The following is a 20,001-nucleotide window of genomic DNA, read 5'->3' on the forward strand; positions in this document are numbered from 1 at the left end:
TATCTCACACTAATCTTACTGTTACCACCTTAGCCTTTCGGACATATGAAAAAACAGCAGGACTGAAGCCCCCCAGTGAGTATTAGCTATAAAATCCCAAATTTTGTATCAGTGGGCACTATATGATCACAGAAATAAATGTAGACACAGCAAGAATCAGATTTGATTTCAGTTCTGTGTCTATTGAAGTTAAAGGCAAAGAAAGCATCACTGGAATCAGGATCAGGCTTTAAGAATGCCAGCTGAAACAAACTTTGCATACCTCCTCTTGTGACAGGGAGAAGAATCTTGCTTGAAAGTGGATAGCATAGCCTTTCCTGGGGTATCTATGCTGGCTTGTGTAGTGATGAGGAGTCCATGACAGACACATTCAGGGTTGTGAGCCTACTATATAAGCAAAGCACCAAGGAACAGAGAGTGACAGAGAGCTGAAGGCAGTCTCTGTACAGTTTGTCATCTCAGCCCAGCTACTGACCAGCATAACCAAACATGGATGATATTTATAAGGCAGCAGTAAGTAAGAGCCATAAAGTTTTATATAATTTTGAGTTTGGATGAATTACAGTGAAAATGTATTGCTTAGATTTTTTGGAACATAATCCAATTCTTTGGGGATGCTGTGCCTGGGGGAGGGAGGGGGCTGGGTGATATGCTTCCCTGGGAGTAAGCTCCACTGAATAACATGGAGTTTATTAAGCAGACTTGCTTATGATTGCTCCCTTTGTATCTTAAGTCATGAAAAGTATTAGTATTCTTTCTGATGCTACTAATGATAATGATGTTAATGTAATCATCATCTTTAATAATGTAGAACCTTCTAAATAAGCTTTCATTTGATAAAGAAGTTCTGTTACAAAGCTAATGTTCCTCTTTTGAGTAATTTCTTCTACAATTGTACTTTGCGTTGCTTTGGTAAAATCTTACCTGGTTGTGTTCCATGTAAGAATCCTGGCTGCAATATGTAGTTTGAACCTATGATGAGTCAGACATTCTTAAATTGTGTTTAATGGAGTGATATGAGCAACTGTGGGGTGTACATGCATTCAGGTCACTAAAATCTTAAACTCTACATTCCATTTTTATGATAAAGAAAATCCATAGGAAATATGGGAATCTTCAGCCATTCATTTTGTATATATTAAAACATTAATTTTCTAGAGTTCACTTTGCTAGAGATATAATTTTATTGAGAAGCGTTTGATTTGGTATTAGTCAACAAATATCTTTCTTTACTTAGTTTTCAACAGTGAGGGTACACCCCCAAATCTGCAGTGTTATATTGGCTCCACTTTTTGCTTTTGACTACAGGTCTGTAAAAGAAGCAATAAAATAAATTGGTATCTAAGGAGTATCTAATCGAATTAGGCCAATTTTTTTATTTTAGCTCACAAAATAAATAAGAGGAGTAACCAGATAAATGAACTCAAATAATAGAAATATACGAATGAATCCAGCTTTAATTATAAAAGTACAATTCTTGCTGTGCTGGAAACTAATTGGGTTGTCTGAACTTCTATGATGAAAAGTATTATTATGAATCCCTAATAAGACAGGTGAAGAAGGATGACTATATTGTGGTGAGTGGTAAACTTCCCATAGGAGGTTTAAACAGCAGCTCTGGACTGTAAATAATCCATAAAGTGTTAGGTTGTAGACACATTATCAAAAAGGTGGAAGTATTTTTTTAACCAAAAGAACATCCGAGAGAATAGGGTGGATTTAATCCCACGTGCTTTGCATTGCATTCTGAGGAAAGGGGCTGTAACCACCCAGCTGGCAATTCCTGGAATGCAGGACCGTCTGACAAGGAATGCAAGTCATTAATCAGATCATAAATCCAGTGACGGAAATGGTACTGCCATTCTTAAAAGCATTTTTAGATTGCTTTTAGTATAGCTACATCCTTTTTTCCTCTGAATCTTCCTCCTGAATCCCACTGTCATGGTTAGTAGTGCCATGTGAATGGTTACCTGTATGTTGGATTTCGCATGGAAACTGCACACAGACTGTAGTTCTTATATTTATTAGAAGGTGCCCCACTTTTCTTTACCCGAAGGAGTCCCCAAGCAGCTTAAACACACATTTCCCCTCCTTTCCCCACTACAGACTCCCTGTGTGGTAGGTGGGCTGTGAGGCTAAACGGAGAAGGGGATGATGCAAGCCCCTGAGGAAGAAATATCTAAAATTAAATATGCCACAATGAATTCTTTGAAGTATAAATATCTAAAATTAAATATGCCACAATGAATTCTTTGAAGTGCCACAAATCTCTTTTGTCATGCTATAATTAGACTAATATTGCTGCTGTCCTGATATTCCAGGGGAATCCCTTATCGTGGGGGTGGGGAACTGAAGCTTCTCAGTGAATTCTCCGTCAGTGACCCTAAGCAGAGCCTGGGCATTGGTGACATCAGAAGTCTACATTCTTGCATTTGTTCTTTTGGGGTTCCTGTGAGACAAAGTGATGCTTTCAGTGTTCCCTTGGGAGATGCATAGCTCAGCAGCTGAGAAAATGAGAAGTGACCAAGGAGGTCCCTGGTTTGAATTTCACCCTTGTAACAAGTCACTAGGTGACTTGTTACAAGGGTGAAATTCAAACCAGGGACCTCCTTGGTCACTTCTCATGAAGTCACTAGGTGACTTCAAGCCAAACTCCGCCCCCCCCCCCCCCCCCGTCTCATACACAAACTCCATGTGAAAAAGACAGTGGCCTACCTTATGGGACTGTTGTAAAGGAAATGTATGAAACGTGTTTTGAACTATGAAAGTGCTAGCATAAATTGTAGGCATTATTATTGCTGTAGCCTAAGGTGACATACATATTTATTTTATAGTATTTAATATAGCATTGTTTTTTAGCAATTCCACTAAGAAATTAAAAGGAGTGACTTTTTAAAAATCCTGACAATAGTCCTGTAAAGCAAGTTAAGCTGAACAAAGTGACATCGATGCCCCTCCCCCAAAGGGTGTTAAGGTTTAAGGTGGGGTGAAGGTCTGAGCCCCAAGTCTTTCCAGTTGTGCACTCTCATGACTGTAACAAACAACAACAAAATAGTTACCAATGAGTCTAACTGAAGATGAAAGAACTAAAGATCTAATTGACTGGCAAATTTAATTGTGTACTAAACAAATCCGTTCAATACTTTTCAAATGCAGCTGTTCAAGTGGACTAAAGGAACCCAGTGGATTTATCACCTTGCCCACTCACTTCTTTTATGCACAGCTAATTTTGGTACGGTTTCCAGACGCCAGAGAGCTGCACAAAGAACGCTGCCAGGGACATGTGTCAAGATAAAAGACTCCATAGATAAACACCCATGCCAATCACCCTCTGTGAACAATCAGTATTCTTACCAGCAGCACCTCACACAGTAGGGCATAAAAATAGCCTGCACGCCAAAATAGTCAAGCTATGTGAGATGCATAAAAGTGACAAGAGGCATTTGTTTGCTGTCTCCAGCAACCCTTTATTCTACCCCACCTCCTGCCATCACAATGAAAAAGCAGTTCCCAGCTGCTCCACTTCTATCACTGAGGCTTAGATAAAGGGATTTTGATTTCACTATGAAAATCTGCACAGAATTCTTGCTACTATTGTTGCCTATAACCGTCCAGTACAGATTGTCCTTGTCATCTCTGAAGCTTTCCAGTTCTTTTTAAAGTAGTAGCTTAGTAGAACAGAGGCATTACTTTTATAGATTAGTGCTTCTATGGAACAGTACTGGATTTACAATCAAATTAATTGTTTAATTTTAATGCCCCCTCCCCCAACTTGAGCAAGGAATATCAGTTTATTCTGAAGAAGCACTCAGGAGAATCAACGAGAGCAAATGGTAGGAATAAGGAACAATAGGATGATGACATTCTTTTGAAATGCAGAACAAGCACAGGAAATTGCTGATGTTGATGATATGGTTTCTGGTGCTTATCAGTTATGTGCTAGGGGTTTTATAGGTGGGCATAATGGTGCTTTCTCAGATGGAGATCCACCAGTTGTGAAAACTTGAGGAGCAACAAGGAACACTCGGGAGTCAGGATGGCAAAGGAGAAAGCTAGCGCATAAACTGAGCCTTGGATATATTTTAAATAATAACTATCAGTTCCGTGTGAAATGGCCTATGGCCAATCAATAACTGAATACTGAATAATATCAGCTTCATGTTTGATTCTTACATGCATCTCTGAAGGTGAAATCCCTCATTCTGGATTAAGTCTTCAGGCACCCGAAATTCTGCTTGTAGTGGAAGCATTTTGTTTTAAATCACCAATATTTTACAAGAACACTAGAACAGCATATAAACTATATTACAATTATTTTTGCAAGGTTCTCAAGTGAATGGTTTTGTATTTTCACTTCTCCATTATACCCTCCAAAGGAATCTCCAGTTGAGCAGAAAAAATCTGCTTAAGATCCCCAGCCCCAAAGAAGTTAAATTAGCCTCAAGCAGAGAGAGCATTTTTAGCCCTGGCACCAGCCTGGTGGAACACTCTTCCAAGTGAGATCAGGGCCCTGCGGGACTTGAAACAGTTCCACCGGACCTATAAGACTGGGCTGTTCCAGCAGGTCTATGGTTGAGGTCAAACAAACAAAACAAAACAAGGCCTTGCACAGTCTGGGGCCAGTGTACATGAGGGACTTCCTCTCCATATATGCCCCCAAAGAGCTCTCAGGTCAGCAAGATCCAATCTGCTGATGATCTTTGGCCCAAAAGAAGTGTGCCTGGTCTTGACCAGAGCCAGGTGGACTGGGTTGCTGCTGGAAATGTGGGCCCTCACAGAAGTTTCAAAGTTTAGGAGGGCCTGCAAGATGGTGCTTATCCACCAGGCATTTGATTGAGTTCCAGGCTCACACCTATAATATCTAAACGAGCCCCCACTTACCCAGCATGTGGGGTGATGCCTCAGTTATGTGCCCCTAATCTTGAGCCAAACTATATGGTAGGTTTTATAGATGCCATGCTTGGCTCATTAGACAATTATGGGATGGAAGAATTAAAGAATTTTAATATTATTTTAACCTTGTTTTTATTTGAATCTGTATTCCACATGTTTTAATACCCTGATGTAAGCTGCCCTGAGACCATTTTTGGAGAGGAATGGCCTAAAAATCACATAATAAATAAATAAGCAAAAATACAACACCATCAATAACTGGCCTCCCTACACAAGTCAACAAATATGCATACGCCCACCAGAAACACTTAATAACAGGGTACTCTCCCCCACTGGAGAGAAGGCAGCGGATTTTGACTGGTTTTTAATGTGAATTTGATTCTTTTAAATGCTGAATATTTATGTTGTGAGCTGAATATTTATGTTGACATATTGTGAGCTGCCCTAAGCCCTTGGAGAAGGGTGGCATATGAATCTGATAAAGAAATAAATATTTTCTTTAATCTGTGTATCTTTGCAGACATCATCTTCAATTCAGCTTTAATTCAGTTTAATGTTTTTCTTTTAAAAAAGCATAGAACAAAACAGTCCTAAAACTGGAATATACTAGGTAAATGTCAATCAATATTTACTGATTAATTTTGGGAATTACTGAATAGACCTGAGTAAGATTTTGAGTAAACCTGCTCAAGATTGCTCTCTTTGGCTTGTTGATATTTGACAACATGTGGTGGCTGGATGGAGTCACTGAAGCAGTAGGTGCAAACTTAGATGGACTCCGGGGAATGGTAGAGGACAGGAAGGCCTGGAGGATCATTGTCCATGGGGTCGCAATGGGTCGGACATGGCTTTGCACCTAACAACAACAACAACAACAAGCTTTTCTGTACCCCAAGAGTAAATTGAACCATGACATGATAAACTGTAATCTAAAGATACATGGAAGCTTCACAACATTGTTGAAAGTTACAATGTCCACTGAGAAAGTATTGTTTCCAACACACAAAGCAATTGTGTAAATAATTACTCAGTACCACTAAATGAGGTTCTAGGTCCTAAATGAAGATACGAAGAAGAAGAAGAAGAGTTGGTTCTTATATGCCGCTTTTCCCTACCCGAAGGAGGCTCAAAGCGGCTTACAGTCGCCTTCCCATTCCTATTAAACATAGTATTAAGAACCAATGAATTCAGGAGGCGGAAATTATTTATTAATGAAGCAGCTTTTCACTGTGGGTTCTGCTTGCAGATATGGTTAATGACTATGAAATTTGCAATGTTACCCTAAGCAGAATTGCAATCTAAAGCCACTGAAATCAATGGGCTAAGAACAGGATAACTTTGTGTAGAATGGCACTGTCCTTGACATTAGTATAAATACAGAGTATGTTAGAATTACACTGATTCAGTTGGGTTTTTAGGTGGGTCGCCATGTTGGTCTGAAGCAGTAGGACAAAGTTTGAGTCCAATGGCTCCTTTAAGACCAACAAAGTTTTATTCAAGGTATGAGCTTTTGTGTACATGCACACAAATCTTCAAATCTTCAAATACATACCTGAAGAAGTGTTTTCTGGGTCTTAAGCTTATACCTTGAATAAAACCTCTGGACTCAAACTTTGTTCTAGTTGGTTTTTATTATTGCATTTCACTAATAGCAGAGCCTTCCTCCAATGAAAAGAGCCATTTGTCAGTGGAATACAAGAGTCCTTGCATTGGCAGAAGGCTCCTTGTGTGGGAAATTTGCATATCTGCTAAACCATATTGAATTTTTTAAACTTCATAATTGTTTTTATTTTTATGTGAAAAGGTTGAACAGCTGACAGAAGAACAAAAAAATGGTGAGTCCATGACACTTAATCTTACTATGAATGTTGCTCCATTGTTAACCTACAAATGGAGTGAAAGTCTTGAGAGCCACCAGCTACTACCAATGAACAATCAATGAATCCAAAGAGAATAATTGCTGCCTTAAAGGGTTGTGGCTGGGGGATATGTTTATACAGTAATCTTTGGACAGCACTCTTTGGTCTTCATATTTCCTCTTTAGGGTTAAATACTATTCTGATTTTTTTAAAAAAATATTGTCTTGAACAGTCAGTCTCCATATAGGGATATTCAGAAGTGGAGACAGAGAAGTGAACCCTTACAGATCTATTCAGTATCTCTGGGAACACTTTTTTTCTCCAGGGCTGTGTGGAGGAATTCAGGTTGTTTCAAATAGTTATTAGAAAAACTCTCAAGTAGCAGCTAGCATTCCATTCGGGCCAAGAACTTGGGCTCATTGGAGCAGGTCCCTTTTGCTGATATCTACCTAGGCTTTATCTGGGAATGTAGATTTTTATTTATTGCTTGAGAGGCACAAGTGTAATGTTGTTTCATTGTTCAAAATGTGTCCACTTCCAGACCCATAGAGGGGAGACCGACTGTGCCTGTTGGCCATGTCTATCGCTCTACATAGGTAGACAAGGTTGGGATCCTCATTCTTAACAGGATTCCTAATAGGATCTACAAAGGATGCCTTGCTTCCTGAGATCCTGATTTGTAGAGATGAAATGTTACTAAGTCACAGAAAAATCCCCAGTTGCTAGTTAATGTTACACTTCTACTACACACATACATATGATGGAAGTAAAATATTTGCATAATGAGACAAGAGAAAGATAAACTGGGTATCTATTGACCATCATGTCTGGGAAGGCTGTAAAAGACTTTGTGAACTTTTCTATTGTTAACAACGATACAACAACAAGCAGTGATTTCATTTCTCTCCACAGAATTCAAGGCTGCCTTTGACATCTTTGTCCTTGGTGCAGAGGATGGGTGCATCAGCACAAAGGAGCTGGGGAAAGTGATGAGAATGCTGGGGCAGAATCCTACCCCTGAGGAGCTACAGGAGATGATTGATGAAGTGGATGAAGATGGTGAGCTTCTTCTTCCAGATTTGTGGATGGTTAAACATTTAGGAAGGATGTTCTAAATATAATTAAATGTTTTGGGTGGAGGGTGACCTTTACCAACCTTACTGCTTCAGAGTTATTTGAATTCAAGGAGGTAGAGAGATGAAGAAGGAAGATGTTAGATAAGATTTTTTAAATGCACCTCATCACAAGTGTTCCAAAGTCAGAGCTTAGAAGTGATGACACTTTACATGATTGTTCTTGAAAGCAAAAGCAAAAGTCATGTCAGACCAATCTTATCTCTTTTTTCGAGAAAGTGACTACCTTGCTGGATCAGGGAACTGCTGTGGACATAGTTTATCTGGATTTCAGTAAAGCTTCTGATAAGGTTCTACATGATGTTCTTGTTGACGAGGTAAAATGTGGTATGGATGCTAATTCTAAGCAGGTGGATTGCTAACTGGTTGACAGATCATACCCAAAGGGTAAATGGTTCAGCATCCTCTTGGAGAAGAGTGACAAGTGGAGTGCCCCAGGGATCAGTCCTGGGGCCTGTGTTGTTCAACATATTTATAAATGATTTGGATGAGGGATTAGAGGGGATACTTATTAAATTTGCAGATGGGGGTAGCAAACACAACAGAAGACCAAATCAGAATACAGGATGATCTTGATAGGCTCAAGAAGTGGGCTAAACTGAATAAAATGAAATTCAATAGGGACAGCTGTAAAGTTCTGCATTTAGATAGTTCTGCATTTAGAAAAACCATATACACCAATATAGGATGGGGGAGACTTGTCTTGGCAGTAGTGTGTGCGAAAAGGATTTAGGAGTCTTAGTAGACCATACACTGAACATGAGTCAGCAGTGTTACTTGATGGCTAAAATGCAAATGCGATTTTGGGCTGTATCAAATGGAGTATTGTGTTCAGATCATGGGAGGTGATGGTACCACTTTTCTCTGCTCTGGTTTGGCCTCACTTGGAGTACTGTATTCAGTTTTGGGCACCCCAGTTGAAGAGTGATGTAGACAAACGGGAGTGTGTCCATAGGAGGGCAACAAAGATGGTGAGGGGTTTGGAGACCAAGACATATGAAGAAAGGTTGGGGGAGCTTGGTCTGTTTAGCTTGGAGAGAAGAGCACTGAGAGGGGATCTGATAACCATCTTCAAGTATTTAAAAGGCTGCTATATAGATGGAGCAAAATTGTTCTCTCTTGCCCCAGGGGGATGGACCAGAACCAATGGGATGAAATTAATTCAAAAGAAATTCCATTTAAACAGCTGGAAGAAGTTCCTGACAGAGTGGTTTCTCAGTGGAACAGGCTTCCTCTGGAGGTGGTGGGTTTCCCATCTTTGGAGATTTTTAAACAGAGGTTGGATAGCCATCTGACGGAGAGGCTGATTCTGTGAAGGCTCAAGGGGGTGGCAGGTTACAGTAGATGAGTAATAGGGTTGTGAGCATCCTGCATAGTGCAGGGCGTTGGACTAGATGACCCAGGAAATCTCTTCCAACTCTCTTATTCTATGATTTATAATATTTTAAGTGAATCTTATTTCTTCATGTTTGAAATCTAAAGCTCTGTTTATGAAGACTTCGTTCAAGCTGATAAATGTTGTGTTTTTTAAAATCTGTGTTGTTGACAGGCAGTGGCACGGTTGATTTCGATGAGTTCTTAGTTATGATGGTCAGGTGTATGAAAGATGACAGCAAGGGAAAATCAGAAGAGGAGCTTTCAGATCTCTTCAGGATGTTTGATAAGTAAGTGCTTTAATTAGTTTATGTTGTGGATTGGGCTGGCATAAATATTTCTGTTTATTATAAGAAAAACACACAAGGACTTTCAGGGGAGGGGAAGTACCATCATTCCAACTAGTTTCCACTTCCTTTCCTCCTGCGTGGCCCAACAAGGCTCAAAATAATGTGCTAAACCCCCTGGCTCCAGCCTTCTCATCACTTCTTTCCTCATCCCTAACTTTTCTTCCTTTCCAGTTTTCCAGTGATACATTTCCCCCCTTCACTTAGTCACTCCCTGTGTTTTATACAGCATGTGTATGTGTGTGTGTGTTCTGATTTTCACAATGCCTGAACAAAAATGGACATCACAAGTTAGGGCCATACACTGATTTTTATAATGTTATCATTTTTCTATAAAATGTTCAGATTTTTCTGTAAGTTTGGGTTTGCCTAGGTTTGCAGGAAGATCTATTGTAGCCCTGGGTGGTCCCATTGTACAGATATGTTGATCCAGACAGTAGGGCAAACCATGGGTGTCTGTTACGTGCTGTCAAGTCTTTTCCGATTTCAGGTGGTCTTCGTAACCTCCAAAACATCCTATAATTGACAGCCTTGCTCAGGTCTTCCAAACTGAAAAACTATAGATGTGAAAATTCAAGCATTCTGGGTACCTAGTACATAGCTGGCTCTGAGGGGCAGGGAATGTTTATTTTGACCTTTAACATTTGAGAAGAAAAATGATTTCCTTATCAATGGTTAAAGGCCAAAACAGACATTTAAAGGCTTCATTTGCATTTATTTACACGTGTGTCTGTTAATCTATAAAGCATGTGTCCATGTGTCTATTTTTAAAGAACACGGGTGAAGCATTGCCTCTTCTCCCTCCTTTCTTCATTATGCTTCATTACTTTGATCCAAGAAAGCAGCCAAGCACCATTCTGCAATGCCTAGACCCTGATCTGGCAGGCAGTTATTCCCTCAAAGAACATTTTTCATCAGGTTTTTGCATTAGATCTTAAATCCTGTGAGCCAGTTTTTGGTTGAAAAGCAATATATGGTGAGGTAAGAATGGGAATGATTCAAAGGTTAGCCTCCCTCACACATGCATTCAATTTTTAGTTAGAAGGATCTCTCTCCCACTTTACTTGTAAATAGGTAGGCACATAAATAAACACAAGTGGATTTCCCCTGCTATGCTTAGCTCTCTAAATCCTATAAGAAGCTGTTCATGGAAACATGCTAAGTGCAACTGATCACATTTCTTGGTAGCAAAGACCTCTTATTTTTCAGGAACCAAATCTTTAAATTTAAAGTAACATTATAGTTCTGTGGGGGAAGCAGCCAACCGTAAAAATTCTTTTGAAGTAGCTAAAAATGAAATTAATCTACATGCACGTTATACATACTGGTGAGGAAATCTGATTAGGGAAATCAGTTCTATTCTCCAGAAAAGATTTACACAGCTAACAGGAAAGATAGAAGAGCATATGGTTTGAATCTAAATGTTAAACCACTCAGGACTGTATAACTTCTGGACCTAGTGCAAAAATTTTCTAATACAATACAGATTCAACAAGATTTCCTATATTAGATAAAAGTAATTTTAATATCTCTATGACTGCATACATACAACAGATGTTGAAAAAATGGATAATAACTGGGAATAACAACAACAATAATATATTCCCTCTGGGTTTATTTATTTGATTTTTACTCACTTTGCTCAAGGAGTCCTTAAAGCCAAATTCCAGGCAGCTAGGATAAAAGGTTCCACTTTTAGAAGTAATTAAAATTCTTGATTGCAGATAAGGCAGAGATATTTGGTCTAAGATTGCCAATCTCCAGGTGGGGCTTTTACAGTTGACCTCCATACTACAGAGATCAGTTACCCTGGAGAAAATGGCTGCTTTGAGGGGAAGACTCTGGCACTGTATCATGCTCCCTAAATCCCTCCCTTCCCAGGTTCCACCTGAAACCTTCTGGGGATTTCCCAACCCCAGAGCCAGCAACCATAAGTACATCTAGATTAAGGTGACCAGATTTTCCCACTTTTGGAGGGACATCTGGGGGCACCTGGCAAATTGTACTTATGTTGAAATTAAAAAAATATATATTACAATACTATTCTTGCATTCTATGCATTCTATGAAAATTTTTGTTGCTTCATATAGACCAAATTTTTAATCAAGACCCTCCACCCCAGTCAATGGTGTCTCGCTTTACCAATGTTAAAATCTGGTCAACTTAATCTAGATGGTAAGGCTCTATTACAGAATGTATTCAAGGTAGCAGAAGTATGCTAACAGAAATAGATAGTACTTCCTCATTCTTGGCACCCTAAGAAGCTGACAGAGTTAAAGAGGTGAGAAATGGCCAACTTGTCAATAAAAATTGATAGTACTTCCTCTATCTTGGATTTATACAAAAGTCCCTACTTCTTACTTATTGTACAGTGATGGGGTTACCAGCCCTGCTGATGACTATGAATACTTGGTGGAAAATAAACTCTGGAATAATAATGGAATAATAATACTTGGTGGAAAATAAACTCTGGAATAATAATGCCTTGACAGAAATCACTAATAAGAGTGCTCAGTTGTATGAATGACATGGAAGGCCTCAGTATTTGTATGCATTGCAATCAATTACGGTAGAACACTAGGCTGTATCCTTAAGAACCATAAATAAGCAAATTCACAAAAGTGATTCTTGCCACTGTAGTTTGTGTGCCCCGTGAACTTCTGAGAAGCAGGTACTCCCAGGAATGATGAGGTATGAGGCATGGAAGATTCATGGGCAGTTTCTGGTTGTAGGCCTCCCCCTCCCTTCCCACAGCATTCCTAAGGCTGCTCTGACCTCCAGAAGTAGAGGAGAAGCACTGAGGGCTGCAACACAAATGGAGAAACCAAAAAAACCCAAACCCTTTTTTTGCAAACCATTTGTGATTCTTTCAGATTCAACACAATAGGATATATGAAATCAAAATATATTAAGTTTTATGCCAATAAAGGTACTCTGAATCTGAATCTATTAAGAGTCTAACAGGACAACAATGGTGACTGCTATTATCATTATCATTATCATTATCATTATCATTATCATTATCATTATCATTATCATTATCATTATATTTCTTACCCGCCACTCTCAGCATGCCAGCTCATGGTGGATTACAATGTAAAATTTCCACAACAATAAAACCCCATTAAAACAAAATAAAATAGTACAAAACCACAGCATGGTGGAAAGCAGTCCTTCCCAAGAACTAGACACTTGCTATCGGGCAGCAGAGGGCTATGTCAGCAAGTGATGCCCAGGTGCTCAAAGGGTGGCATACTTCTTAAGGGGGGGGGCACCAGATCTTCCTAGACTGGCCTCAACCATAGACCAGCTTCAACCATACTACTATTTAACATGTATTTAGCTCAAGGTTAAGAACACACTTCCAGTGAGACTCAGGCTTTAGTTAACTTAGAACCTTGCGTGGGAAGGAGTTCCTTGCCTGTTGAGAAGCCTTCAAAATGCCATTCTGTGCTTATCCATTGTGCACTGATACAGAGATAGCACATATTATTTATGGAGGTTTATGGATGTTGCCCAGAGAATTCTTGAGACACAAGAGAAGGGAACCGCTGAGTTTGGCATTAGCTTCAGTTTTTCAGGAGTCCTACAGCATCCTCAGGTTTATAAAGGCGCATGTATAATAGTTACCAGTTCAGAGTTTGAAAGAAGGTTCATGCGCTCCCGAGCTCCCGAGCAGATTGGTCCACTGAAAATGGCTACCATTTGCACTGGAGCTTAGCATCTCCATTCAAAAGACCCCCATTACCACCATTAGTTTCCATTAGGAACAAAAATCTTTATCTGTATAAATGTGATTTTAAAATATGTATTTGTAAATCTTTTGCTTTCAACACATTCCCTTTGTAAATTGCACCATCATTTCTTTTGATATATAAAGATTAATGGCAAGTGATGTCGCCTCACTTATTTTGTCATGCATTTGGGCGGTCCAGTTTGAAGAGATGCTTAATGACACTCCTGGTGAAATTTACCCAGCTTGAATAAATATATGCAGACCGTCTACTTCCTTTTCTGAGTTCTTGGCTTATTTCACAGAAATGCAGATGGATACATAGACCTGGATGAACTAAAGCTCATGTTGCAGGCGACAGGGGAAACCATCACTGAAGATGACATTGAAGAACTGATGAAGGACGGAGACAAAAATAATGACGGCAAGATTGACTATGACGGTGAGTATCTTTTTGGGGGGTGGGAGAGCTGCTCTCAGATTGTAACTCTTGTAAAAAATTGTTTTGAATTTTCCCAGAAGTTCAGAATTCTGAACCACATTTTAATAACCAAATGTATTTCCTTTTGTTATATGAAAGGGAAAACTTTATTTGAATTGACACTCAGTCCATGAACTGAAATAACTTTCCGTTTTGCATCACTGAGTTCTTGTTAGATCTCAATAGTTTATGTGAATCGATGCTTTAGTTTTCCTCATACTGAATTAGTTGTTGATTATACTTCCAAAAATTAAGAACAAAATAACAAAGGGTAGCAGGGTGAGTCTGGCCGAGAAAAAGTGGCACCTGGAAATCTCTTTCTATCACATCTGATCTCCAAGTCAGACTATGGAGATCCATTCCCTTGGAGGAAATGTCTTCTTTGGAGGGAATAACACCCTACTGAGATTCCTCCTCTCCAGCCTCATCTTTTCCAGGCTTCACCTCCATAGTCGCCATGTATTTCCCAAACCAGAGCCGGCAGCTCCCAAAGATGATGCTAGGGTTGCCAGGTCTCCTCTATCCACTGGTGGAGAAAGAGGGCTAGGGTTGCCAGATCCAGGCTGGAAAATTCCAGAAGATTTAGGGGTGGAGTCTGGGGAAAACAGGGGTTAATGTCCATAGTCCACCCTCCAAAGTATCCATTTTCTCCAAGGTATCTGATTTCTTGAGTCTGGAGATGAGCTGTAAATCTGGGGGATCCCCAGGTCCAACCAGGAGGCTAGCATCCCTAGATGCGAGAGTACAAACGAGTGAAGAAATGAAAGGAATAGGAAGGTACCAGATCAGACTGTCCAGGTGCAGTTCAATTATTCTCATATCTTTTGTTTCCTTTCTCTGGCAGAGTTCCTGGAGTTCATGAAAGGTGTTGAGTAAACCTCAGCTATGGGTGGGAACAACCTCCTCTTTTGAACACCTCCAGTTTTGTCTTGCCACATTTCATCAGTTTTGTTTCCCTTGCTAATTTCATGAAGGTATGCATCAAACTTGGTGGACTGAACATTTGTTGAAAACATGAGCCATTTCACCTTAAGTGCCTCAAATTGTCACCTGGGGGATATTTATTGAGTCAGATTATTGTAATTCTTTTATTGCTGTTGCTGTTGGTTTCAATGTTGATCATGAATGAAACAAATAGGCTATTTTGCCATAGTTAAGGCTTGAACAACAATTGAGATTCTTTAACATTGGAGTATGCCATCTCTTCCCTCTTGTCCATCATCTCCAACTGTTTTCACATGACATGTAAAAACTACTAAGTGTATAAAAATAAAATAATTTCTTTTGAAATGCTAATAAAATAATTTAAAGACTAGATTGGCTGTTTGGCTCAAGGAATCCCTACTTAGTGACTGCAATGCACTGTTATAAAAAGAAGCGCAGTTCCTGTTGGAGTTTATATTGCATTTGGAAGAAACCCCCACCTGTGACATTGTGCACCAGCTACAAATTTGTCTTATTTTAAAATGAACAAACTGGCTACTCCCTTCTGCACTGTCCAGTAATGTACTGTTCACTGTCCCACACAGCAGATAAGAACCTCTTCCCAAGCCCTGCTCTCTGCTTCCCTGCCTGCAGGAGTAATGCATGCTATGACCAGAGTCAGGGTGTTTTCAGGGGTCAGTCGTCCTTGGAATGCTGACCTCCTCAAAGCTCAGCAGGCATCTTCTTTAGTGTCATTTGGGTGTCTGGTTAAAACATTTCTCTTTAACGAAGCTTTTTAAACTGAAAGGTTCTATTAAATTATTAGTTTTATAGCCTGCATTTAGCCTGAGACTAGTATGAATAGTATTTTAGGCTGGTAAATTTTGTTGTTTGTGGTTTAAAAAAAAATGTTCTCAGCAGGTTTTTTGCTTGTTTTATTGCTAAGTTTGATGATATTGATCATTTTTATATTTGTTATTTTTATGAATTTATTGTTGTACTGTATATACACTTTGAGTGGCCTCAGCAAGCAGTCTGTGCCTGCATTTGCCTACATACGCACCCCTCCCCCAATTGCACGTACATATAGATATAAATAGATATGTGACACAACCTGGCACCAATTATAGTGGAAAAAATTGCTTGGTTTTCCAAGGCAAACAGTTAAATTGTCATAATAGGATTCAATATCTTTAACAAAAATGATGAAAATACATAAACCCTTCAAAACATCGAAGTGAAAATATGCTGACTTGAGGGAGAAAAAAAAGTTCCATATAATTAAATTGTGCCATGGTTCACTACATGATCTCTTGAAGCTTGGGCTTAATTAAAAAATAAAGGAACATAGTGGATATTTCAGTGATTATTTTTCATGATGTCCTTTTGCTTAACAGAATGCAGAGTGAGGAGATGTAATCGATGAGGAAGAATGAAAGTGGTGGGAGGGAAGCCCTAGTTAAAAATAACTCATTATACTGTTTTCCAGCTGAAAATTCTCACTCCAAATTGCTTTTGCCCATTCTGGGATTAAAGGTGCTTTGGGATGATGACTTTTGTTGGGAAATGAGATCCAGGTGAAAAAACTCTGTCCTCTCCAAGCTCCCTTCTTAAACTACAGCTCTTATGGCTGCACCCGTCAAATAGATGTTGAGAAAAATCATAATGGGATCCGAGGTGGAGACAAAAAAGAAGGGAAGGAATGAGAGGGGAACATGCATGTTGGCTGGACAAACTGCCAGATGAGATAGGAGGCAGCCAAAGCTGTTGCTTTTGGACAGTATACCAAGCACTCCAGAAAGGTGCCCCTGAAATCATTCGGCACATATCAGGTGAGCCCGTGTTGGGGTGGCCAGGCCAAGCCTGACACTAGACAGGAGGGTTGGGGGCAAGGACAATGAAGGAGGTATTGACACAGGCATGATGCCATCGCTTTCAGAGAAGACTTAAGTGACACAGCAATGGACACAAGATTCCTGTTCTTAAACATTTTCCCCTTAAAGCACTGGCAAGCAACAGGTGCTCAGGGCAGGGAATGCCCTGCCTGCATCCGAAGAAGGGAATGCCTCCTTCATAAAGAATAGCTATCCCAACCAGTTTATCAGGAGTCATTTCTATTCTAAGTTTATAACTTTCAATTCCCCCCCCCCCCCCCCGTTTTAATTTCAAATGTAGGGGATACACTGAAGCCATAATATGCATATACATTAGCATTCCATGGGAGTTTATGCTCCATTTAAATTAGTCTCCCAGATGATACTTGGCTGAAATTTCCATTCAGTTCCATAAAGATATATTTAAATTAAAGAACCTTGGAATGATGTTTAATCTGATGTTTAAATTAAGAAAGAAGAGGGGGATTGGGGAAGGGGAGAGACCATGCAGCTCTGGAGGCTGCACATGATAAGCTGGGCTTTAGAAACAACTGACTGACCTTAATTAAAACATTCAAGTTGGGTATGTCCTCTACACTATTATGACTTGCAGTTATTTATAGGTGCATTATTTCAGAGCATGCTGGGAATCTTTGGAGTAGGCCCTGTCCGGCAGCTGTCACATCCTTCTGTCTGTCTATTGTTGCTCCCAGAGTCCCACCCCTTTGGCTTGTTCACATCCACAGATCACTGTGCTGTTTTTAGTCAAAGCCTCTGAGAGACGTGAGTGAGGCTCATGAGATTAGAACTGCCACAAAAGGTGTCCAATGAGCAAACTATTTAAAGACCCCACTGTCTTGAAAGACAATGAATACAATTATTTCTCAGAAACAGAGAAGAAAATATAGTGTATATGTATTTCTAAATAAAGGTAAAGGTACCCCCTGTGCAAGCAGCGAGTCATGTCTGACCCTTGGGGCGACGCCCTCCAGCGTTTTCATGGCAGACTCAACACGGGGTGGTTTGCCAGTGCCTTCCCCAGTCATTACCGTTTTACCCCTCATTTTACCGACCTCTCAAAGATAGGAATGCCAGCCTCCAGGTGGGGCCTGGGGACAAAAATCAGGTCCTCTGGAGAAAATGGATGCTTTGGAGCGTTGACTCTGTGGCATTGTACCCCACTGAGGACCCTGCACTCCCCAGGCCCCATCCCCAAATGTATATATTATATAGATTTTAGTTTACACAATTTTTATTTTTAGATTACAATATCATTGAAGATTTTGTGAAGTGGGAAATACTATGAGAAAAAAACCCATGGCTTACATATAAACTTTTAGCAACCACACAACATAAAATTTTTCAGTTTTTTTCTATTTTTTCGTTATAACAATTTGGCTTTTCTTTTGTTGAATTTTCAGAAAGCAACTACCATTCTGGATTTATACATGAAGTTCTCATTGTGTGTACTTTTGAAATATTATAGATTATTGACCAATGATGAAGGCCTTATGGCCAAGACACATATGGTCTTGCTGGTCATTGGATATATTCATCATTGGATACATAACATCATCAATTCTGTGTGTGAGATTGCTAAAGTTTATGTAAATCTCAGTTTGATGTTCTGTGAAGTCTGATTTTCAGACCTTAGGTTTTTAATTTTAGCCATTGTGTATGCCGTGTAATACATGTATTTTCATATTTTATTTGAAATATATGAATATTTATTCATAATATTTTATTTGCAAGACTATACCCATCCCCAAATCTCCAGTTGTTTCCCAACCTAGATCTTGGCAACCCTATTGGTCTTCCATGCCCTGCTGGTGACAAGGGAGGACCTTGCAAACCTATTCAAGGACCCCTGCCATCTTACAATAGAAAATGAAAATACAAATATTAAAAAAGAAATCATGCCATGTAGGGAAACAAGTGTCCGGGAAGAAAAATTAAGGAAGGTAGGGAAAGGGTTCATCACTACCCTATGTTCATTTGGCTCTTTAACTCACTTCTCCAGGTTTAGATCTGACCAGGGTAAATCTAGTCCAGGATCTCTCCATAGGCACATCTTGTCCAAGACAGTACAGGTAAAGAAGAAGAAGGAAAAGAAAAAGAAGAGTTCCCCACTCCTCCACATACAACCAATGTCCTTCCCACTGCCTCCTTCTCACTGACTTCAGCAGGCTTTCAATTAGGGTTCCAAGTTAGTGATGAAATCAGGAGAATCAGGAAACATGATAATACCTTGCGTACTTTTACAACCTCTCATTTCTTCATAGGTGGCAAATAGTGGCAGGGTCCAAAGCAAACTCAGCAGCTGAGCCTCAGATGAAAAAAATCCTTTCCATTTACCACCTCAGCACGGTAAAATGCGACAATATCTGACTGGAAAAGAAAGCAAAATCTAACCAGATAACTTTGTACATGATTATGGCTGAATTTTAGAATTTGAAACAAATGAACCAGAAAAGTAAACATTCCTAGCAGGCTTCTGAAGGCCTGCCTCTTGAAAACCAGAGAAGAGTCTTTTAAGGCGTTTCTCTGCTCTCCAAAATTGGATTAGCATTGCTTCCAAGCCAAACAGTTCATACCATTCCTGGACTTTGGGCTAGCTTTATGGATGTTTACACTAGCCCTCTTTAGGCGCTCCCAGAATGTACATAGAATGTACATAGAATGCAGCAGGATCATGACCCTGCCCATAGCATTCATGTATTTGGCTTGGTACGTGGAACAAGCCCCTGCGACATGTATCTACTGCATCTATATATGTACATTTGTATATACACAGGTTCTTCCACGTGACTGAACCGATGCTTTGGCCTTAATCAGTATGTCTATGTGCTTGTGAGCACATCACAAAAGACTAAAGGAGGTACAAGATCGCCATCTAGTCATCTTTCAACCCACCGCAATGGCATGTATGCTAGAAAAAGTACATCCCCAAAAAAGCAATGACTGACATCTCTGATACTGTAAATATTTGTAATATTTTATAAATCTAAGGGTTTTTTAGATGTTACATCCTCATGTGTGGAATACACCTTGACTATGCATATTAGGAGAATGAACTACTTGAATTGCTCCTGATACATGCGGTCACCATGTTGTCTGAATGGGGGGGGGGCAAAAAGGGGTACATACATTTGCACACACATATAGCTTCATTATGCCAAACCAGAAGCATAGACAATCCAATGGTTAGTTCATGCAGGAAGGATACTCCCTGAAATGAGTATCAGAAGGAACCTGCTCTTGCCAGACTTGAAGCTTCTGTCTCTCATTTGGCTCTGCTCATTGTCCTGATAATCTCTGTTCCTCCCCCCCCCCCCCCAACCTCCCATCTTAACTGGCATATGTGGACCACACCTGAATGAAGG

The 20,001-nt window shown here is 39.8% G+C and overlaps 1 protein-coding gene across 1 annotated transcript; it reads left to right on the top strand.

Annotated features, from left to right (window-relative positions):
• Positions 1-300: 300 nt before the first annotated feature.
• On the top strand, positions 301-15,135 carry TNNC1 (troponin C1, slow skeletal and cardiac type). The gene is made up of 6 exons (XM_077325821.1): positions 301-513; positions 6,698-6,728; positions 7,665-7,811; positions 9,435-9,549; positions 13,645-13,781; positions 14,665-15,135. The coding sequence occupies exons 1-6, from the start codon at positions 490-492 to the stop codon at positions 14,694-14,696; spliced, it is 486 nt and encodes a 161-aa protein (XP_077181936.1). The 5' UTR covers positions 301-489; the 3' UTR covers positions 14,697-15,135.
• The last annotated feature ends 4,866 nt before the right edge of the window (positions 15,136-20,001 follow it).

Source organism: Paroedura picta, chromosome 3 (assembly GCF_049243985.1).
Source record: "Paroedura picta isolate Pp20150507F chromosome 3, Ppicta_v3.0, whole genome shotgun sequence".
NCBI lineage: Eukaryota > Metazoa > Chordata > Lepidosauria > Squamata > Gekkonidae > Paroedura > Paroedura picta.

Excerpts from the sequence above, each read along its gene's own strand:
- TNNC1 (XM_077325821.1), top strand. The coding sequence starts at position 490 with ATGGATGATATTTATAAGGCAGCA. Across the intron at positions 514-6,697 it reads ATGATATTTATAAGGCAGCA|GTTGAACAGCTGACAGAAGA; the intron begins GTAAGTAAGAGC and ends TTATGTGAAAAG. Across the intron at positions 13,782-14,664 it reads CGGCAAGATTGACTATGACG|AGTTCCTGGAGTTCATGAAA; the intron begins GTGAGTATCTTT and ends TTTCTCTGGCAG.